Raw genomic sequence first — 23,631 nt, 5'->3', positions numbered from 1 at the left:
TTACAGCCTTATAAATATTAGGAACAATCATCCTCGTATCATCTTTGATACTATTATTCAATTATAGACATTAACATATTCAAGAAATAAATTATATGACATAATGTTGACGTTGGATCTGACTATAGAGTTTAGACTATCATACGTATAAGTCCTGCGAATATAAATGATGAATTGTTTGCATTTTACATTTGCTTTCATTAAATACTCAACATTTTTACTTTCAAAAGTGGCATGGAAGATTTCTCCAAGTCAAATTTATTCTCCATTCCCATTTATCGCAATTGCAAATATTAAGAGACCTTTTGGACATAAAGATAAGTCATTCAATTATCAAAATTTTCAAAATTTATCATAATTTCATTTATAAATATCACTATACAAAATAGTTTTCAATTTCAATTATCTAGCCACGTCAAAGTCTCAACTCTTGCAAATCTAGCAATCATAAACCTTAATGTCAGTTACTCTCATTCTCAAACTCTCTCTTAGAAATCATCAAAATCGTTGGTGAAGGCTCGTCTCCTCCTTCTATTTTCTCATTTCCCCTCCCATCTCTTCCTTTATTCATCACTCTTTTCTCTTTCTTTCTTCCTCTCATTCCCTTATTTTTCTCATTTTCTTAATTTTTTTTTGTTTCATTTAAGACTAAAATATATAGATTTACAATTCTCCAACACCTATTGTGAGGTACAAATAGCACAAGATACTTTGTAAGCCGATCATTAAAAAGATAGTGGCGGATCACCGGATATCGTTCAAATATGACTTTTATGGTTGATTTTGAAGTCTATTGGAGTAGATTTAAAATGTAATTCGTCATTTTCACATCTATATGTATGCTTTCATTATTGTTTCACTTTGTTTTGTTAACAAATAAAAAATAAACGATTGTCTCTTGAACATTTTGTCTGTAAAAGGTTATGTGCATGTTTGGGATTACAGGTAAAAAATATAACTTCTACTTTTAAGGCTTGTAGCTTATAATTTAAGTAATAAGTTATATTATTAAAAAATTATTTACTGTTTGGTAACCATATATTTAAAATATTTTCAAACATGTTACATTTGTTTGGAAACAAATTAAAAATGTATTTTATGAGGTATAAATGATAATTATTTGAATTTTTAAAAATTATGTCTATATTCTTAAAAGTTGTAATTATCTTAAAGTTATATAAATATTTTCATCTATTAACAGTCCTTTTTAAATTTGAATTACGTTTCGCATTATCTGAAAAAACACGTTTGAGGAAAAACATAATTTTTTTTTCCTTGAATGTACTTTTTAGTTTGTTTGAGATTAAAAATATTTTAATATGTAACACTCAAAAATCTAATTTTTTCATTAAAGAGTTTTTAAGGCTATTTAAACATTTTTTAAGATTCGTATCACAATTCTGAACTAGCCCTGAGTCTTCTCCTCGTATGGAGGATGGGGTATAAATCTCTATTTTAAACAAAGTTTTATCTCTTAAATAGTTTGTCTATACAAAACTACAAAAGTAATTAAAACCATACTAGTCACAAATGAATTTTGTATTAATAGAGCTCCAAACTTAGTAGTTGGCTTGTGATCTATAAATTTTTTTGTATATATCTGGTCATGAATGTAACTTTTATCTGCTGAATGAATAAAATCAATTTTCCATAAAAATAAAAAATACTTTTCAATTTCAAAAATCAAATTTGTAATATCATCATTATCCAAATACAAAAACATAAAACACAAAAATCAATACAACTTTTACACATTTCAAAACAATAATATTAAAAATTAATATTCAAATAATTTTTAATTTTATAATATTTTTATTCAATTTTTTTGTTCCTCTTGTTTTTCAAAACTCAATAAAACATTTTAATTCAAATAACTTCAAAGCTATTCACATAATTTTTACATATTTAGGTGTTCAAACGAGCCATAAATCTCTTTTTAGAATGTAATTGTAGTAATGTTGTGACGCCCCCAAATTTCATTTGGGATCGGACGGACATTTGAAGCGTCGAGACATGCAACACAAGGTTACCTGCCCCCGTTCATGACATATAAGATGCAATAATCCTAACATGCATCTAACATTATGCAATATTCGCAGCGGATAATTTTTTTCTTTAGCAATACTATGCACCAAACTAAAAATATCTCAATACTTAAAACATACTTCATACATAAAGATTCATTGAATAACTAAGATCACAGCACTATTCCAAAATAGTTATGATCCAAAAGTACTGGAGATGCAACTCCATCGTACAAGTAGTAATTTAACTACTATATTAACATTAACGATGCACCGTCGTTCAGTCGACTGTGTCTAGTTGGTCAGCTCCTGATCCTCCTTCAGGTCCTGTAACAAGATCTACCATTCGGGAGGAATGGTAGTTGGGACTACCACAGTGAGATTTGATTACAAATCTCAGCAAGTTAACAAAAAACTTCCACACAGACTAATGATGCATGGATGACAGTAAAAGCATAAATGCATAATCAAATTCATAAGTAATTAAAGAATAACTTAGCGTACAACATAGCATAATTGACATAACTTAAATTGAAACATGAACTGAACTTGACTTGACATGAATTTGATCTGAAACTTGACTTAGCATGAACTTGCTCATTAACATGAAAAATACATACTCCACAGTTGTTGTGGCCCCATGTATTCTACGTGTAAATACATATTCCACAGTTGTTGTGGCCCCATGTATTCTACACAAACTTGACTTAACATTAAAAATACATATTCCACAGTTGTTGTGGCCCCATGTATTCTACACAAACTTGACTTAACATGAAAAATACATACTCCACAGTTGTTGTGGCCCCATGTATTCTACGTGTAAATACATACTCCACAGTTGTTGTGGCCCCATGTATTCTACACAAACTTGACTTAATATTAAAAATACATACTCCACAGTTGTTGTGGCCCCATGTATTCTACACATCACTATGCAGTTAAATACATACTCCACAGTTGTTGTGGCCCCATGTATTCTACATAAACTTGACTTAACATGAAAAATACATACTCCACAGTTGTTGTGGCCCCATGTATTTTACGCATCACAATTGTAGTTAAATACATAACCAACTTGAGATAGTAACATTTTGTAACATGGCATAACATATAACAGACAACATATTTAACATGACATATTTGTAATGTATAGTAATACATGACAGAATATATTGTGTAACAGATAAAAATTGATGACAGAATAAATTCTGTATAATAGACAATTACATGATAACTTGGCATGGCATGACATATATGATAACATACATACATACACTGTAATTCTTTTACTTAACACACATACACAGTAGACTGCTAGTAAGTTAAAAACTAACTTACATCGATCTCCGCATTTCTTATAAAACTTCAAGTGCGATCACAAGGAACTGAAATTAGTGATTCTAAAAGTTAGAACTAAATCACTAATAATTTGAAATATGGAAAATACTAACTTAAAGAGTAAAATTTTCATTTTACTCTCTACATGTGGGAAAATGACTGTTTTACCCATAACTTAAGGATTTTGCATACTAACTCCAAAAGTTTCCAAAATTTACATTCCTCATGTAAATCTTGTCCTAAACTTAAATATCAACTCAGAAAAATTTAAAACAAAACACAACTATGAAGAACACACTATGATCGAAACATCCATAGGCCATTTCCTTTTATTTTTGTTGCAATTCCTTCCAACTTCAAAACTCATACTTAAACCAAAATTTTGCAACAAATATCTTCCAATCCTAAGTTCAAAACCATACTTAAAACATCCATTTAGAAAAAGCTAATAATCAACACCAAACTTTTTTGTAAAAAGATCCAAGCACTTGAATCACAAGTTTTGACCTTAAATCAAAACATCTCCAAGAATTTCAAAAATCAAATCTTACTTCTAACATATTCATAATATCATCCTAACATCAACCATGCTTTAAATCATCAAACTAAAGTCACCAAAATCACAAAATAATATTTGGAGTTTTTGGTTTTACACTTAGTCCAAAAACATAAACTTTTCCCTCAACTAGTTTTGATAAATCTCTTGATCTATGACTTATAAATATATGATCTTCAAACCAAACCATCACATGGTTTAAAAAGATGTCCTAAAACATATATAAGCTTCTAATTCGAGATCATATGGTTAGAAATTAACCAAAACATAAATTTAGCCAAGAATATCCACACTTTGACTTATTTGAATATCTCTTTGCATAAAATTTCATATCTTTGAAACTAACATCAAATATCTTCAAAATAATAATATAACATGTATATAAGATGTTTAGGATCCTCCAATAAAATTATCAAAGTCATTATAATAGGTTTAGACCACCAAAGAGTTAAACTTTCTCAAAACAGAAACTGTTTTTCCTCTTCCAGTTTCTAAGTTTCTAAATCTAAGAACATCTTTCATCAAAACCTTTAATCATGTAAAAATCCTCAACCAATAGTCACATATACATGTTAACAATACTCCATAAAAATTTCGGACCAATATCTATCCATTAGCTTGGTCAAAAACTCTAAACTATAACATACTCTCCAGATTCACGCCCAGAATGACCTTTCCATGGTTAAAAATACTTTTGACTGACCAAATGACCATGGAATGATACGAAAAATACATCTACGGAAACTAGACTCAAAGAGGAACAACTTATATGAAGGAGACTTTATGATAAAACACTTACAAAAGCTTCGAAATGGGTGTGCAAAAGAACTCCTAAAAGCTGTCCGAGAGAGAGTGTTTGGTATTCTTTCAATGGAAAGCATAAATGAAGATAATTTCGTGGGGAGGGATGACTGGAGATATTTGTGGATAAGATATGGAAGAGATGAGGCTGGAGTGAGAGTTAAGTGTAGAACTCTCTTACCCGAAGTGAGAGTTAAGTGTAGGACTCTCTTACCTAATAATATCTACAAAAATCAACTCAAGATATTTTTACCCAATAATATCCATGAAATTAGCTTAAAATATTTTCAAAATATGGAGTAGACTTGGAAGAGTAAGGTGGTTAAAATCTTTCCATGTGTATTTTAAATCTATGTTCTTAAAATATTTTCCAAATGTGTATTTTGCTTAGGTGTCATGATCTCACACCTTGATTTCCTTCACAATTCCATCTAATGGTTTCTCTTTGTGCTAAGTATCTAATACTATTCATTATGTGTGGTTAAGATCTTGCCAAGTATCCAAATAAAATTTCGTTAACCTAATTTGGACATTTCACACTGTGATTTTGAAAACACTGCGTTTAGTACGTTTACCGAGACTACTATTCACTCCAAAAATAAACGTAATAAACTTAGTACTGAAAAATCATAAATATTCAATTAAGCCTAGTGGTGTAGACTATAATGTATTATGACACTTATAACTATCTCAAATAATTAAAATCGCATTTCTGGCACCATAGTGAGTGATAACACTAACTATGTTGACAGGCTAAAACCTATGCGATTAGTCGATTCGTGTAAACTTACGGAATTTTCACGAGGTTCTTAAGGTCAAAAGAAATTTCACAATTGAATTTCTAGCGGGCTGTTACAAATGTCATTTGATAACAATGGACAATTTCTCAAAACCTAACTTTTTAAAAATTATTTAAGGTAAAAAATATTCGATACACCACACTACTATCTTATTATATATGATATGTAACATTTATTATTATTATATAATAATTTATTGGGTGGTTATTTATCATCCAATAATGATAAATGTGATACATTTTATATAATAAAATAAGAATAGAATGTAAATGTAATGTATAACATTATTATTAAAATAATCATACTTTATTAATTGTGGTTGTATGCCGATCCAATGAATTTGGGTCTTGCCCTCATCTTAAAAAAATAAAAAATAAATTGATTTATTTGTTGGTAAAACTTAAGACGATTCCCTTAATATTTACAATTATGCGTTCTTATCACTTGCATGTCATATTTAAAAGAGGTTTTTTTAATCCATAGCCAATATTATAATTGCAAACTCTTTTAAGATAGCCAACATTGTAAATACTTGAATCTAATAATATATCTCATATTTAGCGAGTTATTTCCTAATTAATTTATATATGAACGGTGATATATTCACAATTGTTTTATCATTTACTTTATAAGCAAATAATGTGACAATGCTACTTCATAAAAATAGAAAAATATTTATTGTTTTAAAATTTATACTTTACGCAAACATTCTCAAAATAAAAATGAAGTTAAAAAGGTAGTGATAAAATTCCTTTAAAAAATAGTGATAAAATCATTATTATTTATGAAATGCTCGGTGTCCCAACAATGACTCAATTGTCTTTTTTTTTTTTTAATAATAATTAAAAAAATATTTTTTAATAATATTTTAATTTTTTAAAAATATTTAAAAAATACAAAAAAAAAAAACCAATTGCCTTCTCGATTACTTTTCTCATCTGTTGTGAAATATACCCGACCCGGAACAACTTTATTTTCATATCTTCTCTCAATTATTTTATTTAATTATTATAATTTTTTTTTAAAATTCTATATAAATTAAAATAAAAAATTTAATTATTTTAAAATTTTAAAATTATATATATTTTAATAATATTTTATTCAACTATTCACTCGTCCAATTAACGATATCTAACTTCAAAACAACTAAAGCGGCCCAAACCCAATCAAGACCGCCCACACTCTCCCTTCCAAGTTCAAGTTCCAGATTCGCTGAATCTGTTTGGGACCCGAGGAAGGCGAAGGTTTAGAAAAGAAAAGGAGAGTGAAAATGGAGAGAGTGAAATATCTGGCGTTGGTGGGAGCTGGAGTGCTTTTGGGCTCTGTTTCCACCGTCTTTATTCTAAAGCTTCTTCCAAGGCGAGTCTTTATCTTTCTCCGCTTCGCGGCTATTTTCAATTCTGTCATTTCCTCATCGATAGATGAACAATAGCGCTCTGTTGGTTGCCGAGAAAGACCGGGGAAATAAAGGCAAACCTAATTAGCCCAAAACGTCTTAAAATAAAACATAGAAACTTGTTTCCCTTCCTTTCATTCAGTTTTCTAGGTTAACAAAACACACAATCATACAGCTTATATATATATATATATATAAAAGATCGTTTTCGAGAATTAGAACTTCGTAAAGCTACCTATACAATTTGTTTGATTACTGAAAACAGTTAGTAACCACTATTAGACTCTTTGATTTCTCTTGACGGCAAAATCTTTGCTCAACTATGGCAAATAGAACATTGTGGATTCCTGACTGTTATCGTTCATCATAAAAGAAAGAATATCATATGACATTGTTCTAGAGAAATCTCCTTGCTCTTTCTTTTAATCCATTGACGCAGGTTTTCTGTACTTGGGACAGCCATTCAGAACATTGAACTCACAAGATGGAACTTCTGAACTAAACAGCCCATTAAAACTGGAAAAGATTAATAAATTTGAAATATTATGTAAAATCTGTTGTTGTTTTTGGCTGAAGTTAATTGTACCGTACTGGCATGTATTGTATCTTTGCAGAAGGGTGGCAAGACAATGCACGAAAAAGGCAAATAAAATCCATGGTAAGTGATCTATCAAGATTTATTTAAGAGGAAAACTTCAAGAAAGTGAACTGCTTATTTTTCTGCTCAAGATGTATTTTTTCCCTATCCCGATTCAACTCATTTTAAAATGTGTTTGGCCTCTGTATAACAATAGATGCTAAAGGAAGGTTGGAAATTAGAATAGATATAAAATGTGGAGCCACCATGCACTCAGGTATTCCTGTCAAAGATTCTTAAAGGTTGCCTAATGCTGCATTGGCATGTATTGAAACACATGTATCTCTAAATGTACTTCTAAGATCTGCAATCTGGGTTATGAGGCCTGCTATGTTGTATTCTAACACCATCGTGGAGCGTATGGTCAATGTAAAAAATTTATGGAAGTAGAAGTAGAAAGTAAAGATGTAAAATTCAAGACCTTATAATTATGTCCTTAATGCTTGCCAAAAGTTGGAGGAGTGTAAGGATATTTTCTTAAACCATTTATGAAATTTAAATAGTTCCAATGCTCTCTGTATTCCTTGGTGCTGCTTGAAGCAGCAATAATTATAGCTTAAGTAATGGAAGTAGGGGGGCATATGGGGTGGGGTTATGGAAGTACATAAGGAAAGGTTGGTGTACCTTTGCTAGTAATACTCGTCTATGTGTGGGTGGGAGACATGGTCCTAAAGGAGGCTTATCCTAATATCTTCAGAATTGCTCGGGATAAAGAAGCTATGGTGGCTGATTTGCGGCTAATAATTAACGACACACAGGAGTGGAACATAAGTCTTACTCGAGATACACATGATTGGGAAGTTACTGGGATGGTGGAATTTCTCAGCTTGCTGTACAACACTGTTATTGATGCTATAAGTGAGGATAAGATGGAATGGAGACCTTCTAGGAAAGGAAATTTTTCTGTGTGCTCCTTTTATGATACAATTACTATGCAGCAAAGACACAATAATTTTCCTTGGAAGAACATTTGGAGGAGCAAAGCACCTACTAAGGTTGCATTCTTTGTATGGACAACAACATTACGGAAGATTCTCACCATGGACAATCTAAGAAGACGAGGCCTTATCATAACAGAATGGTGCTGTATGTGCAGAAAGAATGGTGAAACGGTGGACCATCTACTTTTACATTGTGAGTTTGCTCGGGAAATCTGGAATTATTTCTTCAGCAGAATGGGTATAGCATGGGTCATGCTGGGAAGAGTGGTAGAACTAATAGCAAGCTAGAGAGGAATCGCGGGGACACCACAGATTGCGGCATGGCTCCTCTTTGTATTCTTTGGTGCATTGGGAGTGAAAGAAATGATAGACTTTTTGAGGATTAGGAACGCTCTCTAGAAGAGTTTAGGAGGTTTTTTTGGAAGACTTTATTTATGTGGGCCATCGCTTTAGAGTTGAATGGTCTCAGTTTCCAAGATTTCCTTGTATCAGTTACTAGATCCTAAATATGTGTATTCACATGTATACTTCCAGTGTACCTTAACTATGCTTATTAATAAAATTTCTTATTACTTATCAAAAAAAAATTATAGCTTAAGTAATGCTAGAATTATTGTCGTGCAATATTGGTCAAAATTTCCAACATGTTCCCTCAATTCTCACATCTCGTAGTGGAGTAGAGTGCTATTGCCATTTAACAATTGATTAGTTTAATCTTTCTTACACGGTTTTGATTAGTGATTTCATTGACTAACCAACTCTATGTGTGTAACTATTATATAAATTTATGTAAGATAAAGGAATTGTATCTGGGAATGCTAAAGGCTATGCAGTTGCTGGGAATCAGAATGATAGGGTGGCTGGTTTAGACCTTCTAAAAGACGAGATAGTTTCCGAACAATTGACCAGGTACTGCAGGTGTCACAAGTTAAGTGATTATTAGTTTTTTCCCCTTGAATATGTGTCCCTAAAATACTGTCAGCCTGATTTTTGAGAGTGGGCTTTCAATACATGTGTGATACTCTAATTAGGTTATTCTCATGTATACTCCTTGTGTACTTGGGCTTTGCCTACTTCTACGAATAAAATTTCTTGATTAGCTATAAAAAAAGTGTGTGATCTTTTCGATGATATTATTATATAGGAACCATGCTTATGTACAAGGCTAGTTATGACCAATAGAATTGGCCTTTTTCGCTTCTATATTTTCTTTATGTGGATACTTAAAGAAAAAGGTTGTGTTTACGTAGATGTCATGTTATAGAATGTCTTACATATTTTAGGTGCAAAGAAAATCTTGTTGATTTTAACCAACTTTACTCAGGCACTGAAAGATTAGTATGCTCAGCAAGCTTTAATTTATTTTATCTTAAAATTGCTGCTGGAAATTTTTTACTATATATCTTAACTAAATGGACCCCTTTTTGCTCATTTATTTAGTAAACGATTTATTCAAAATATTTGACTCTGTGTTCATATTTATTTTCTTTCAAAAATATAATTATACATATATGCAGCTAAGGCCTTAGAGTCTATGCTTTTGTGTTGGGGCCCGGAGCGCAGGGGTTAGGGCTCTTTCTCAAAATCTCTCTGTTTTCTTCTTATGTGCAAGTCATTTTTCATGAAGTCATTTTTTTTTTTTTAAAGGAAAAAACCACAATTAAAGTTGTTACTTCCTTGCTATTATTAGGAACATTCAATTCTTTGGCCTTGAGTCTCAACAGAAAGTGACTGCATCTTATGTTGTGGTCATTGGTCTTGGAGGGGTTGGGAGTCACGCTGCAGCTATGCTTTTGAGATCAGGCGTGGGCAGGCTTCTCCTTGTGGACTTTGACCAGGTATGTTCTCTGTTGACTTTTACTGTGCCTCTCAGAGTCTTTTGGTTTGCTTTTCTTTTTAGCGATTGTGGTCTCTTATTGTGATTTAGTCCTCTCTAATATGTCACTTGGTTCATTTGCTATTACACAATAGTCTCTCTTAACTCTTAAGGCCCCGTTTGGACATGAGTTCTTTTATCTCATCTCATCATTATAACTTTCCTAAATTCCCACACAAAATATGACAAACAATTCAACTTTTTTGAATATCAAAACAATAATAATATTAAAAAATAATATTCTAACAATATTTTATTCAACTTTCAACTTTCATCTCAACTTATCTCATCTCAACTCAGTATCCAAATACCTAGTGATATCAGCCCATGATTGGTAGCATTAAAAAGATAGAAAGATTACTGATTTCTGCTTTCAAATTACATTTATTAGAATACATGTACTCATTCATTAACTGCATGAGAAGGTATCACTTTCATCACTTAACCGACACGCTGTTGCAACAAGAGCAGATGTTGGCATTCCGAAAGCCCAGTGCCTCAAAGAGCATTTCCTGTCAATCTTCCCAGAGTGCCATGTAGATGCAAGAGTGCTATTATACGATGCATCTTCAGAAGAAGAAATTCTTTCAGGAAACCCTGATTATGTGTTGGACTGCATCGATAACATCGATACAAAGGTAAATTTTCTTGCCTATACCTTATGTTAACTTGTCATAGATTTACCTTTCCCAGCACAAGTAGTACAACAATTGAATACTCAAATAATTTAGTAATCAACCATGGTCCTTTTCTCAACAAGAAGGAAAAAGCTGTAGAAAATAAGATCATTGGGTTTGTAGTTTTATCGAATAATTCAGTAATCAACTTGTCATGAAGCATCCATGATGGATCATGGGTAAATGAGGTTGAGATTCTTTTGAAGTAAGAAGAGTATTGCTTCTTTATAATAAATTTCTTACTTATAAAAAAACATTTAAGATTGTTGCTATAGATTCTTCATGACCTTTGATTGCAAGAATGGCTTGAAATGCATGTGAGAATGACGCGAACAGGATGTTAGACAGCCACAAAATTTGTTTTGCTGATGAAACTACTGAATCTCTTGACAACTGAAATATTTGTTCCACCCACTTATCATTATTATTCACTGTTGTATTCCAAATATAAGTTTTGGTATTAATGAATTTTTAATTTTCAATCTGTTTGATCCATTATATGTAATAGGTGGCACTTCTTGCTGCATGTGTGCGTAGGGGTCTTAAGGTTCTATCAGCTACAGGAGCTGGTGCGAGAGCTGATCCAACAAGAATACGTGTTGCAGATTTGAAAGAGTCAACAAATGACCCACTATCTCGAGCTGTAAGGATTTTTGCTTCTCCTTATTACAAAGTTTTAAACTGTACGACGGTTTTGAATATGCTTATCTTTCTTGCTTTTGCATGACTATGTTGCATAAAAGATGCCCATTTCTAAATTGTGGGTATTAATTTCTTCTGCATTGTAGCACTCTAGATATTCTAAATCTCAGATGTACACCTAAAATATGCATTGGTTTGTGTGAGTTTTATCTTTTGTTATAGTTCAGTGTAACACTTTTATCTAAATCTGTTAGTAATCACTCAAGGAGATATTTTGCCCAAACAATTAGAAAAGAATAAAGAAGAATAAAAGTAATTAAACAAATCTTCAAAAAAGAAAAAAAGAAAAAAAAGAGAGAAGCCTGAACACCTCTCTTCTCGGTCTCTCATCCTCTAATGCCGATTCTTTCTAGCCTTCAATGCTGTGGAGTTGATGTGCACTTCAAGTAATCATGTCCATCCTTGATTGCACCTACTATTTAACCTACTATTTGTTTTCCCCCAACATCATTCATCAAGTTCTTTTTTGTTTTCTACCCAAGTTTTTGGATGACATGTGACTTTGATTAGTAGATTTTACTTCTATTAAATGGCTATTAATGTATTTAGGAAGTCGCATAATGGTACATGCTATTTTTTGTTGGTACACAGCTTATATCAAGGTATCACCATATTGTTATGGAACCAGCTTGTGCCTTCATCTATTAAACATGTGAAGTGGACATGCTTTTGATTGTGCTTATTCCTTGCATTGAACATACAAGTCCTTATTCCAAACATTCTTTATTTCAGGTGAGACACAGATTGAGGAAAGATTATGGCATTGATGGTGGTATTCCCGTTGTGTTTTCATTAGAGAAACCTAAGGCAAAACTTCTTCCATTTAAGGGACCAAGCGGAGAAGAAGAAAATCCCTCAGACTATCAGGTACAAATATTTCCTTGTTAGTTTGAAGTATTCATTATAATTATTATCATTATTCTTGTGTACTTGGGCTCTACCCAGTTTCTTGACAAAAAAAAATTCTACTTATCAAAAAAATATTATTATTATTATCGTTATTGTTACTTTTTTTTTTTAATTTTTTTTTTAAATTTTTATGTCGGGGAACCTCTCCAAGGCAGGGCCCTTCGGACCCAGCCCTATAGATTAAACTCCGGTCCCGTGCACCGCACCCTCGGAAGTTTCCATACATGGAACTAGTTAAATCGTTGGCTTTTTACCAGGGGGTGTGACCCCCAAGGATTGTTTGCGTCCATGAGGTGTTGAACCTTAGACTTTGAGGGGAGTGATCCCCCAAGACCAAGGCCTTCACCACATGGGCCAATACCTTTGGGTTTGTTATTACTACTACTACTACTACTACTACTACTACTATGACTATTATTATTAGTATTAGTATTATTATTTCGTAATGTACTCCCAAGAATTCTGATGAGTATGATTATTTATTGAGATATTGTAAAATTCCCAAAAAGAAATTTATTTAATGCATGCTCTCTCTCTCTCTCTCTCTCTCTCTCTTTTATTTTTTATTTTTTTCCCCTCAGCCAAAATATATATTCCCTACTTGTAGACATTCTAACTTCTTATCCTGATTTCAGATAGTTCCAGGGTTTAGGGTTCGCATAATACCCGTTTTAGGTACCATCCCTGCAATTTTTGGACAGGTTATGGCCTCCTATGTTGTGACACAACTAGCAGGGTTACAAGTTCAAACAGAGCCTATTGTAAATTTTGATATGGATCATTACAGGATGCTTCATCAACGCCTTATTGAGCATGAGGAGTCATTGTATGGGACAGCCATGGAAGTTGAGGTTTGAAGTTTCCGTTGATAAGTTTATTGCTAAAAGTAGCTCTTTAAATGTTATTTTTTCTGTTGGTTCTCTGGAGCAGATGTTACATTTTTTTCCCCTTTCCTGAGAGGGTAATTTAGGTTTTGTTCTTGTATACCTTATCTGCCCCCCCCCCTCCCTCTCTCTCCCTCTCTCCTTATTATAATTGCAAAATTTGTCTGATCATATAGTAGTTTGTCATGATAGGTAAATACATTTCATCTACCTGGGATGAATCCCTAATGTCACCCTACACCTTCTATTCAAGGTGGGAGGAGATGCTTTTCAGCTCAGTAATTGCATGTAATCTTTTGCCCTTTTATAGGTTGATGTTGAAGAAGTGATGTATGTTGCAAAAGAGCTGTGGCATGGACGAAGTGTGAGAGAGCAGTCTGCAAAAGATGTCGGGCGTGGAATGTGGCGATCTGTTAATGAGTTAATGCTTGTGAGGTATAGGGTTGCATTTATGTTGGATATGATTGACCATTTCTCATTCATACTTCCCAAGGTGATTGTTCAGTTCTTAGGTCTGTACCACTGCCTAGAATTTGGGGAAAAAGGTTAAATAAATTACCATACTGAAGTTATTAAAGTAGCCTTTTGAGGTATGGGATGTAGTCAAGTCAGCAAACAGAGCCTAATATCTAAATTAGTATTGGCTTGACCACCCTTTTTTTTTTCTACTATTCATCTCATTTCTTTAGTTCATTCACTTGTCATCATGTCTTCTCTCACTGCCATACCTCCTTGCTCTTCTCTCTCTCTCTCTCTCTCTCTCTCTCTCTCTCTCTCTCTCTCTCTCTCTCTCTCAGTTCTATTTTGATGAATCTCTTTGACCTTGTGGCACCTCTGAGCAGTTTGATTCTTTCTGTAGATCATCTAACCTCAGTTCTATTTTGATGAATCTCTTTGACCTTGTGGCACCTCTGAGCAGTTTGATTCTTTCTGTAGATCATCTAACCATCTTCGATAATTTTTTTCAAGCTGTAGCATAGCTATAAGCTCAAGTTATTTAAACTAGATTATTGTCCCAGCAAAAATGATTTCACTTTGAGTTTTATGACGTGCTTTGCGTATGTCAGTACCTCGGATTAGATGTAAGTGGTGGTGAATGGGATCTTACATTGTTTGGGATGAAGAATTTCTTATTATTTATAATGATTCCAAGGGACTTCCAAGTGTAACATTGACTAATCTTTTTAGAGTATAGTGTAATGACTCAAATGTGGGCCTATACTCTATCGGGCTAGTTAAGGTTACAATAGAACCCCCTTAGAATATTTGAAATTGTAAGAACTTCTCCCTCCCAAGTAATGTGGATCCCATTCACCACCCTTTTAATAAATCCTTGGTATTACATGCTATATCTCTCATCAAGTTTGATGTTGCCTTGATAGTGAATATATGCTTTTGTCTCTGACATTTTTGTGCTTGTTTCTATCATTTCTTTAGGTGGGATCGGGCAAAGCCAGCATCTGTGTCAAACTTAATTTTATTGAAGTTTAAAGAGGTATCTCTCATTAATTGACTTTCTATCAAATGAGCAAATGCTAACGATGTTCTTTCAAGCCACCACTAGATTATTTGAACTTTGGAATTGATTCAAAGGAAGTGCTAGTTGCTACTCATCGAAAAAGAGAGAAAATGCCCATCCTTGCTATGTTTACCTTGCAATTATTTTTCTCTCATATCACTTCATATATCAAGTTTTTTATCATCTTGGAAATAAAGAAGTTGAAAGCCACAATGAACTGTTAAAACTCAGAGGTGCTTAAATAACCTTTATTTTTGGAGTTATTCTGTTGGCGGATGGTGGAAGTTATGCTTGCTCATCATATCTGGGATTGATAAAGATCACTGCAATGTTCAGTACGTTAAAAATCCTGTTCAACGCTCTGCTTTAGCCATCTACAAATACGTAGTATTGCTCTCTATCAGCTACAAACTATGAAGCATTTTGGGCTTTTTAAACCTTCAATGTTTTTTTCCTGTTCTCCGTCAAATACTTAGTACTTTCTGCATGTAACAGTTCATTTTCATTTTCTCCATTCAACCTCTCAATTCCATAATTTCTATTCCAAAGATTCCCAACTGTTTGAAGTCAGCTGCATGATTTGTCTCTCTCCTAACCACCATACTCTGCATTTTTAAGGCATTAGCGTTAAAACTCAAATGCTTCAATGGTAAATGCAGTTGTACCATTGAAAGTGGTGATTAGATAGGTGAGCCATGGTAGTGACAATTAAATCTATTGGTCAATATCAGAAAGATTGTATTGTTGTGCCTATTACATTGACATTTGTGCTGCACATCATTTCTTTCCTGGATTCACCTCACTTTAGATCACCTTTAATGGCTCTTTTTTGACCAAATAGGCTGATGAGCATGAGTCAAGGACATTTGACGATATCAAAGAAAGCGAGCCGGAGTTTTTTATGAGGGTGACATCTGTGCTGAAGCGAGCTGAACTAGACTTTGGTTTGCAAACATAGGGTATTTTTTTTTTTCTTTTTAGGGTTTTGAGTGAAGAAGTCAATTTGACCCCATTTCTCTTCAACAGTTCAGCACTTTGATTTTTAGAGGTTTGAGTGTATTTTCTACGGGGCTATTCAAATAGAAATGCTTAGAAGGTCGAAGTATGGGTTTTTTTTTTTTTTTTTTTTTTTTTTTTTTTTTTAATTCTTCATTGTCTTTTTCCTGATCTTTCATCTGTAGCAGTAAATGTTTTATCCATTTACTTATTTCTTTGATAAAGATATCTTACTTGAGGTAATTTTTAATATCTTTTTAGGCTGTGTTTAGGTAATGAGGTGATTTCAGATATTATGCGAATAGTAGTGAAAAATTAATTATAAATTATTGAATAGTAGTAAAAAATAGTGAAAAGTAAATAAAAAGTAATGATAAAATAATAAATAGGAGTGTTCTTTCTTTTACATGGTTGCTAGCTCCACTCGTGGTACACTTTTGCTAGCTGGGTAACAGCTTATTCTGATTGACATTTTCTCTCCCAACCAAAATAGTTATGCAGAATGCGAAAGTGAATTCACTATGATTCAAACTCAACTATTTTCTTGTATTATAGTTCTCTTTCTGGGGGTTTTATTTGCAATTAATTTGGTCAAATGAAACAGTCAATAGTGACGATATTCGGCAGACTTTGCCAAAAATTAACGATCATTGACCAATTTTTGGATAATTTTTTATTTGCTCTGTATTAATTAGGAATATGGTTTATTCTGAGGATTCTCACGCTGTAACCTGACCCGCCGTATTATCAGTTTTATTTGGGGAGTTGTTTAGGACACAAAAAGAAGAAGAAGAAAAGAACTAGAGCATATAATTTATGTTTGGTTTGGTCATTAAATATTAAATTATTTTATTTTATCTCATTTAATTATTATAATTAATTTAAATTTTTACGTAAAATATAATAAATAATTTAACTTTTTTAAAATTTTAAATAAAATTAATATTAAAAAAATTATATTATAATAATATTTTACTTAAACTTTCAATAAAACATATCATTTCAAATTGTGTAACCAAGAACTTAATCAGATAAAATTATTTATATGGGTCATTGACAAACTCACAACAACTTCTCGTAATTTCAACATAAGTTTAAGAAATTAAGTTATTTTTGCTTTGCTATTCAATTATTATTATTTTTTTATCGGTAACTTTGCTATTCAAATGTACTTTATAATGGTTTACTTTTTTATTTATTGTTTTGTTAGAATAAAGAAAGATGAAAGATATGTTTTATTTTTAAATTTAATATATAATATAGTGCCATTACAAATTGGGGACTGTACTTATTTTTATTTTTTATTTCATAAAAGTGATCAGTGATCAACCCGATCCATTTTCAGATTGGTAGATAACCGAGTAGAGCACTGGTCGGAACTCGGATCCGTTTTCTCCTCGTTAGGAAATTCAATGAGGAAATTCAATCCGTCCACTTAGGTCCCTCTCTGCATGTGGTAGGGTTGCTAGGTTAGTCCTTCAAAGTACAGAAAACGTCCGTTAGACGAGACAGAGAGCGAGAGAGCGCAACCTGCAAAAAGACGTCCATGGTTTAGGGCTTTGTAGTTCGTAAGGCGTAATCGAAGTGACTAATACGCCATGGCCATCAAATTTCTTTATCTTCTTTTGCTCTTCAACTTTCATCTTCGCCTCTCTGTCTCCGGTGAGCTCTCTCCTCAACTTCTCCGATCCTCTTACCTTTTTTTTCCAATAAACCTACCGTTACTAATATCTATTTGCTTCTATGCTTTTGGTTGATTAGTAGGACTATTTCTTGGTTGAATTTTGACTTTACCCTCCTGTTTGAAATTGAATTGTTTTTCTCTAGATAAAATGGTGTATGCAGGTTTAGATGAACAGGTACTGCCTTGCATTTGAAAACTGCAGGAAGTCCAAACCAATCTACACGATTAGCTTTTATATTTATCTCTCTACCTACCCATAATACTTCTTCATTTTTTCACTAAACCGTGCTCACCTCTCTCTCCATCCATTTGATATTCTTTATTCGTATCTTCTTGGAATGTTATTGATCTTAACTTCGATACTTCAGGACAGTTGAACTCTATGGAGTCAGTTCCTGATCTTCAAAAGTCAATGTACAAGTTCATTGATGGATATCCTTGTGTACGACTACTCAATCTTTCTGGGGTTATTGGTTGTTCAAGTAAGTTCTTCTAAAGGATTGCGCCATAGTGTATTTCATGAAATCAAAATAATCATGTATTGAGATTTGGTGCCATCTTTGCTTTCTAATTTATCTTTAGATCCTGGACGGGAAATGGTTGTGGCTCCGATTGTAAGGTACAAAAATGCTATAGCGCTGTCTCAGCCATCTGCAGTTTTGGTGTCATCGGATGAAATTCAAAGTTTCTTCACCAGGCACGTTATTTATTTGCTCAGTTCCTTTCGTTGTTCTTTAATGTAGGAGTGATTTATCCTTCTTTTTCTTCCTTATATATCTTTTTCCAGATGTGTGCTTTAACTGTTTTTGTGTCTCCAGTAAGTCACAAGTATGATGAAATATGTTATATACTTCCTGTGTACTTGAGCTATGCATAATTATGTGGATTAATAAATTTTCTTACTTATCAAAGAAAAAGTATGATGAAATATGTTGTTATGAGTTAGAGATGAACTTTTGCTAAAAAAATTAGTATGTATGTAACAGTGCGTTTCCTTTACTAATTACACCTCCGACACTTTAAAAGAATTCTCTTGAAAGAAAATCTATCCTGGTGGGCAGGTACGAGAGCAAAAACTACCTCTAGAGCACCTTTACATTTGTCCTCTACACTGTTGTAGAAATGGGATTCTCACTCTGGCGTCCACTATCTACAAAGATAAAAAGGGACACTTACTCTATAGGACAAGGAATATAAATTGCCAGGGAAGTCTTTTGTTTTCCCTCTTTGAACCTCTCTCTCTCTCTCTCTCTCTCTAAGTAAAAGATTTTATTCATACTAATAGAAGTATAGGCATATCCCCATATGAAGAATACCAGAGGAAACACCTAATTGAGACAAAGGTATAGATACAAGACAATTATGAGAATCTAGCCCATTGAAATCAATAGCTTTAGCCCATGGGAATGACGTATTAGAAAGAGTAATTTAATCTCCTCTAGCAAGCGTTTCCTATCTTCGAAGTTCCGGTCATTCAGTTCCTTCCATATGCACCGTTGAATGAAAATAGGAACAATCTCTCAGACCGCTAGAATTACAATAAAGGTTCAATAAATAGTTACTAGCCTTCTATTGCAATTAGCCAAGACTTGGAAATCTTATTACAACCTAATGTAGTACATCATGCATCGTTTGGAATGTATTTCTTGCATTTTTTTATTGTTTGATGAGGATAATGTTTGTGATTTCAAATATTATTCATTGAAAATGTAAGAAAAATTATTTATACAGTCCTATGGTGTGCAAACCCCATGCTGTCCCTTTAAAAAAAGTGGGTCACATCTCGGGAACAAAATGAAAAAAAATCATTTTTTCATGTGGGCCTCACTTTTTATAAAAGGGCTGTGCAAGGCTTGCACATCCTAGAACTGCATCTACCATTACTCTTTAGACATCTGTTTATGTTTCAGAATATGGCATGATTCAAGCTTTGCTGGTAATATTGCTGGTGTCATCGTGGAATCGGAAAATGAATTTCAAAATAAGTCAAAAGGTAAATTCTTTTATTTTTTATCCTCATTGCTTTGAGAATTCTTTTCCCACTTGTAAGAAAAATTCTCAAAGCTAGGTGGATGCAGGAAAATTCTTTTCTTGCTGCTGAAATTCACATTTTCTTTCACTTGCAGGATTCTCTCCTGCTGGAAAGTTTCCACTGGCTGAATTTGCTCCTTACCAAAATACCAGCTATGAGTGGAACCCAATTGTATGCTACGAATTTGTATTCTTATGGATTTCTTAAACTTTCCGAATGTTTAGTCATTTATTCTGCTATGTAATGAGCCACCTATTGTGCGATAAAATGTGAATGATTTTAGTAATAGGTAGTGACAGTAATCAGAACCAACTTAAAACCTTAAGTTGTTTTGTCACTGCATGGTGGGGATGTAGCATAGTTTGGTGGTGGATAATCAATGTGAATTTTTTAATCCCTAAACTAATCAAAATAAGCATCCAATTGGTTTTTAGCTATTTCCATTTTACTTTACACAAAACTATTGACTGAACTGAAAGTTGGTATAACTTAAGATATAGGACACCCTTTTTCACATTCTGTTTGACAAGCTGAAGCTTCATCATTTTGGATTTGCAGGGATCTGGTATAATGTGGAATGCTTATGATTTTCCTGTATTCTTACTCTCTGAGAGTAGCACTTTGACCCTGCAGGAGGTATGTACTGCTTGAATTTTCCAATGTGGTCTATCAGTAGTTCATACACTTGATAATCATCTATGGTGATTGTTCTGTTTGTTATGCGAAGTGAGAAAGAGTTTCTCAGGTAGGTGCTATTGTCTTGATACCACTGCATGCAGATTTGGGACATTTGTGAATTGTTTAGTCAGTTATGGCTACTTGACATGAAAACTTTCACGGATATTTGTTATCAGTAAGATGCCCTTAAAGTTTGAAGTGACAGAATAAGTGCTGATATTTAGTTTATTTTATGTACATAGTGAGAGAAATGATCGGAGCAGCTGAAAATTATATGCTGTCATTTGTTCATACAGGCAGCTATCAAGAATGAGAAGAGCAAGAAAGCTTATATTGCTGACGTGGCTGAGTTTGATCTAGTGATGCAGGTATCTGATTCTAATTCTTTAATATGATCCTAATTAGTGACATTTAATAATTAGAAAGGCAGGTTGCAAGCTTGTTGTGATTGACTTGTTATTGAATTTTAATACACGTCTTGGATTAGACAACGAAAGCTGGAACTCATGATTCAGAAACTTGTCTAAAAGAGGAGACTTGTCTTCCATTAGGTGGATACAGGTGAGTTCTTCTGGAATTGTTTGTTCTGATATTACTATTTCACTACTCAATTAGTGGGCATGTTGGTCTCTAGATTATAAGGTTTTTAATGGTATATCCATTGTGGTGATTATATATGGTTTGTATATCGTGGTGGTTATATATGGTTTCTATTCAAGCTTGTCAATTCCTTTTACCTTCCACAAAAGTGTTACAGAGATAGGTCATAGAGATATTTTTAGTAACTAGTAACTTTCTTTATTTAGATAATATATCAGACAAATAGGTTGGATGTAAATAGATTTAATGTGTAAATATGTTAGACTTAACGTGTAAATATGTCTGTGTACAGTAAAACCAGCAGCAATTAGGCGCTGGAATCATGCTGAAAATTCGGCGCTCTATGTAACTCTCTTCTATACAAATGAAGGAAACCAATGGAAAGAGGTATTCAGACCAAAACTAACATGGTATCAAAGCCCCTAACCTGATATTCATCTCTGAGGTCTTAATCCTTCGTGTGCGACGAAAAGAATTTTTTTTCTTTCCCTATTTCGGCAAGTTCCATCTTGCTTTGGGTGTGTCGGTCCTTTCTGTGGTGACCCACTTTGTGAGCTCACTATTCTGTGGTAGTTGACCTCCTCTGGTAGTGGTCTTCTGTGAGTGGCTGTGAGCTGTTGGCGTCTTTTGTGAGTAGCTGTGAGCTGTCGGCATCTTCTGTGTCCGTAGGGGACGTCTCTGGGTGGCCGTGTTGCAGTTTGCCCTTTCTGTTGGTGTTCCCGGTGCTTTTGCAAGTGCTGGACAGGTTTTTCCTTTCACATTTCTGGGCTTGTTTTTACTTTTTCTGCCATGAGATTTTAATATCTGTTTGGGCTCTCTACGCTGGTTGAGTGGGTATCGGGGCTCTTCATTTGATTCATAACGCCGTGGGACTTGAGCTCTTCATTTGTTTCTGGGCTCCTTTGTTCTGGGCTGTTATTTTTGGCGTTAATTGGGCTTATTCTTGCTGTTTAAACTTGGGCCATTCGTTTGTTCTCTTTGCCTTGGTTTATTTAATTGGATTTGCTGCTTGGGCTCATTTCTTTTAAGTGCCTATTTTGTCCATCATGTCTATTGAAAATACTATTGTTCGCTTTACTGGAAAGAATTTTTCTACATGGGAATTTCAGTTTAAGATGTTTTTGAAAGGAAAAGAATTATCAAATCATATTGATAATTCTGCTAAGATTCCCACTGATAAAAAGAATTTGCACAGTGGGAGATCAAGGATGCCAAGGTAATCTCTTGCCTATTGGGGACCATTGAGTCTCACCTTGTGACCAATTTTCGCTATTTTACTACGGCTCAGGCTATGTTGGATTATCTTCACCGTATTTACCACTAAGATCATAGTGCTAGAAAGTTCCAATTAGAATTGGAAATTAGTAATTATAGTCAAGGCAATTTACCTATCGCACAATTTTATTCTGGTTTTATTAACATTTGGAGTGAGTATTCTGCCATTGCTCATGCTAAGGTTCCTACTGTGACCCTCGTGGCTCTTCAAGCAGTTCATGCTGAGAGTCAATGAGATCAATTTTTAATGAAATTTCGACCCGAATTTGAGCCCGTTGGAGTTGGTTTATTGAACCGTGATCCAATTCCTTCTTTGGACATTTGTTTGGGAGATTTGTTGCGTGAAGAACAACGGTTATCCACTCAAATGAATATGACTTCTGAGAAGGTCTTTTTTGAGACTGTGAATGTAGCCTATGCAGCACAAGGGAGAGGGAGGAACAAGTTGCAATATTTCAATTGTAAGGAATTTGGTCATATTGCTCGCAACTGTTCTAAGAAAGTTTGTAACTACTGCAAGAAAGTGGGACATATCATCAAAGACTGTCGAATATTGTCTTAGAACCGCCAATCCCAAGCTTTTTAGGCTGATGTTCAGTCCTTTGCTTCTTCTTCTGTGCCACCTACTGTAAGCTCTGATTCATCTGTTCTCACACTAGCAATGGTCCAACAGATGATTGTGTCTGCTTTTACGGCCTTAGGCCTGTAAGGTACAAGTAATAACTCAACTTCTTGGATTGTTGATTCGGGCGCTTTTAATCATATGACTGGAAATATGACGAGTCTCCATGGTGTTCTTAAGTATAGAGGCACGCAAAATATTCAGATCACTGATGGCAGTACTTTTCCTATTACTGCTGTTGGTAATTTGGGCTCTTCATTTCGAGATATTTTTGTCTCTCCTAGATTATCTACCAATTTAATTTCTGTTGGACAATTGGTAGATAATAATTGTGATGTTCACTTTTCTCGTGGTGGTTGTCTTGTGCAGGATTAAGTGTCGGAGATGTTTATCGCGAAGGGGCCTAAAGTAGGACGTTTATTTCCCTTACAATTTTATATTCCTAATGTTGTTTCTCTTGCTTGTACGACTACTGTCAATGCTAATGAAGTCTGGCATAAGAAATTAGGTCATCCTAATTCTGTTGTCTTGACTCATCTTATGAAACATGGTTTTTTGGGCAATAAATAATCCATTTCTTCTCCTGTATCTTTTGATTGTGCTACCTATCATCTTGGTAAAAGTAAAACTTTACATTTTCTTGTGCATGGTAGTTGTGCTTCTAACTGTTTTGAGATTATG

General features: G+C 33.6%; 2 protein-coding genes across 5 annotated transcripts in view; both read left to right on the top strand.

The window, feature by feature from the left end:
- Nucleotides 1–6,653: 6,653 nt before the first annotated feature.
- On the top strand, nt 6,654–16,283 carry LOC122302924 (tRNA threonylcarbamoyladenosine dehydratase). The gene is made up of 11 exons (XM_043114396.1): nt 6,654–6,881; nt 7,533–7,576; nt 9,291–9,405; nt 10,187–10,334; nt 10,798–11,010; nt 11,558–11,692; nt 12,484–12,618; nt 13,296–13,511; nt 13,855–13,979; nt 14,982–15,039; nt 15,905–16,283. The coding sequence occupies exons 1-11, from the start codon at nt 6,793–6,795 to the stop codon at nt 16,019–16,021; spliced, it is 1,395 nt and encodes a 464-aa protein (XP_042970330.1). The 5' UTR covers nt 6,654–6,792; the 3' UTR covers nt 16,022–16,283.
- Nucleotides 16,284–17,427: 1,144 nt separating this feature from the next.
- LOC122302923 (nicastrin) overlaps nt 17,428–23,631 on the top strand; it is a 29,547-nt gene continuing 23,343 nt past the window's right edge. The window contains exons 1-9 of one of the 4 annotated variants that reach the window (XM_043114393.1): nt 17,436–17,721; nt 18,112–18,225; nt 18,326–18,440; nt 19,654–19,736; nt 19,870–19,946; nt 20,334–20,411; nt 20,750–20,821; nt 20,941–21,014; nt 23,320–23,358. In XM_043114393.1, coding sequence (XP_042970327.1) covers nt 17,658–17,721; nt 18,112–18,225; nt 18,326–18,440; nt 19,654–19,736; nt 19,870–19,946; nt 20,334–20,411; nt 20,750–20,821; nt 20,941–21,014; nt 23,320–23,358 — 716 coding nt within the window. In that variant the 5' untranslated portion in view covers nt 17,436–17,657. Of the gene's footprint in view, nt 17,722–18,111; nt 18,226–18,325; nt 18,441–19,653; nt 19,737–19,869; nt 19,947–20,333; nt 20,412–20,749; nt 20,822–20,940; nt 21,015–23,319; nt 23,359–23,631 lie in introns of all 4 variants that reach the window. The other 3 variants (XM_043114395.1, XM_043114392.1, XM_043114394.1) reach the window with 3 other exon arrangements.

The sequence above is a fragment of the Carya illinoinensis genome, chromosome 3 (assembly GCF_018687715.1).
Source record: "Carya illinoinensis cultivar Pawnee chromosome 3, C.illinoinensisPawnee_v1, whole genome shotgun sequence".
NCBI lineage: Eukaryota > Viridiplantae > Streptophyta > Magnoliopsida > Fagales > Juglandaceae > Carya > Carya illinoinensis.
This window is presented reverse-complemented; position numbering and strand designations above follow the sequence as displayed.

What these genes read in the sequence shown, in the direction of transcription:
- LOC122302924 (XM_043114396.1), top strand. Translation starts at nt 6,793, where the DNA reads ATGGAGAGAGTGAAATATCTGGCGTTGGTGGGAGCTGGAGTGCTTTTG. An exon ending in TCCTTGTGGACTTTGACCAG is followed by an intron (nt 10,335 to 10,797) that starts GTATGTTCTCTG and finishes CTGCATGAGAAG; the next exon opens with GTATCACTTTCATCACTTAA. An exon ending in GGACAGCCATGGAAGTTGAG is followed by an intron (nt 13,512 to 13,854) that starts GTTTGAAGTTTC and finishes GCCCTTTTATAG; the next exon opens with GTTGATGTTGAAGAAGTGAT.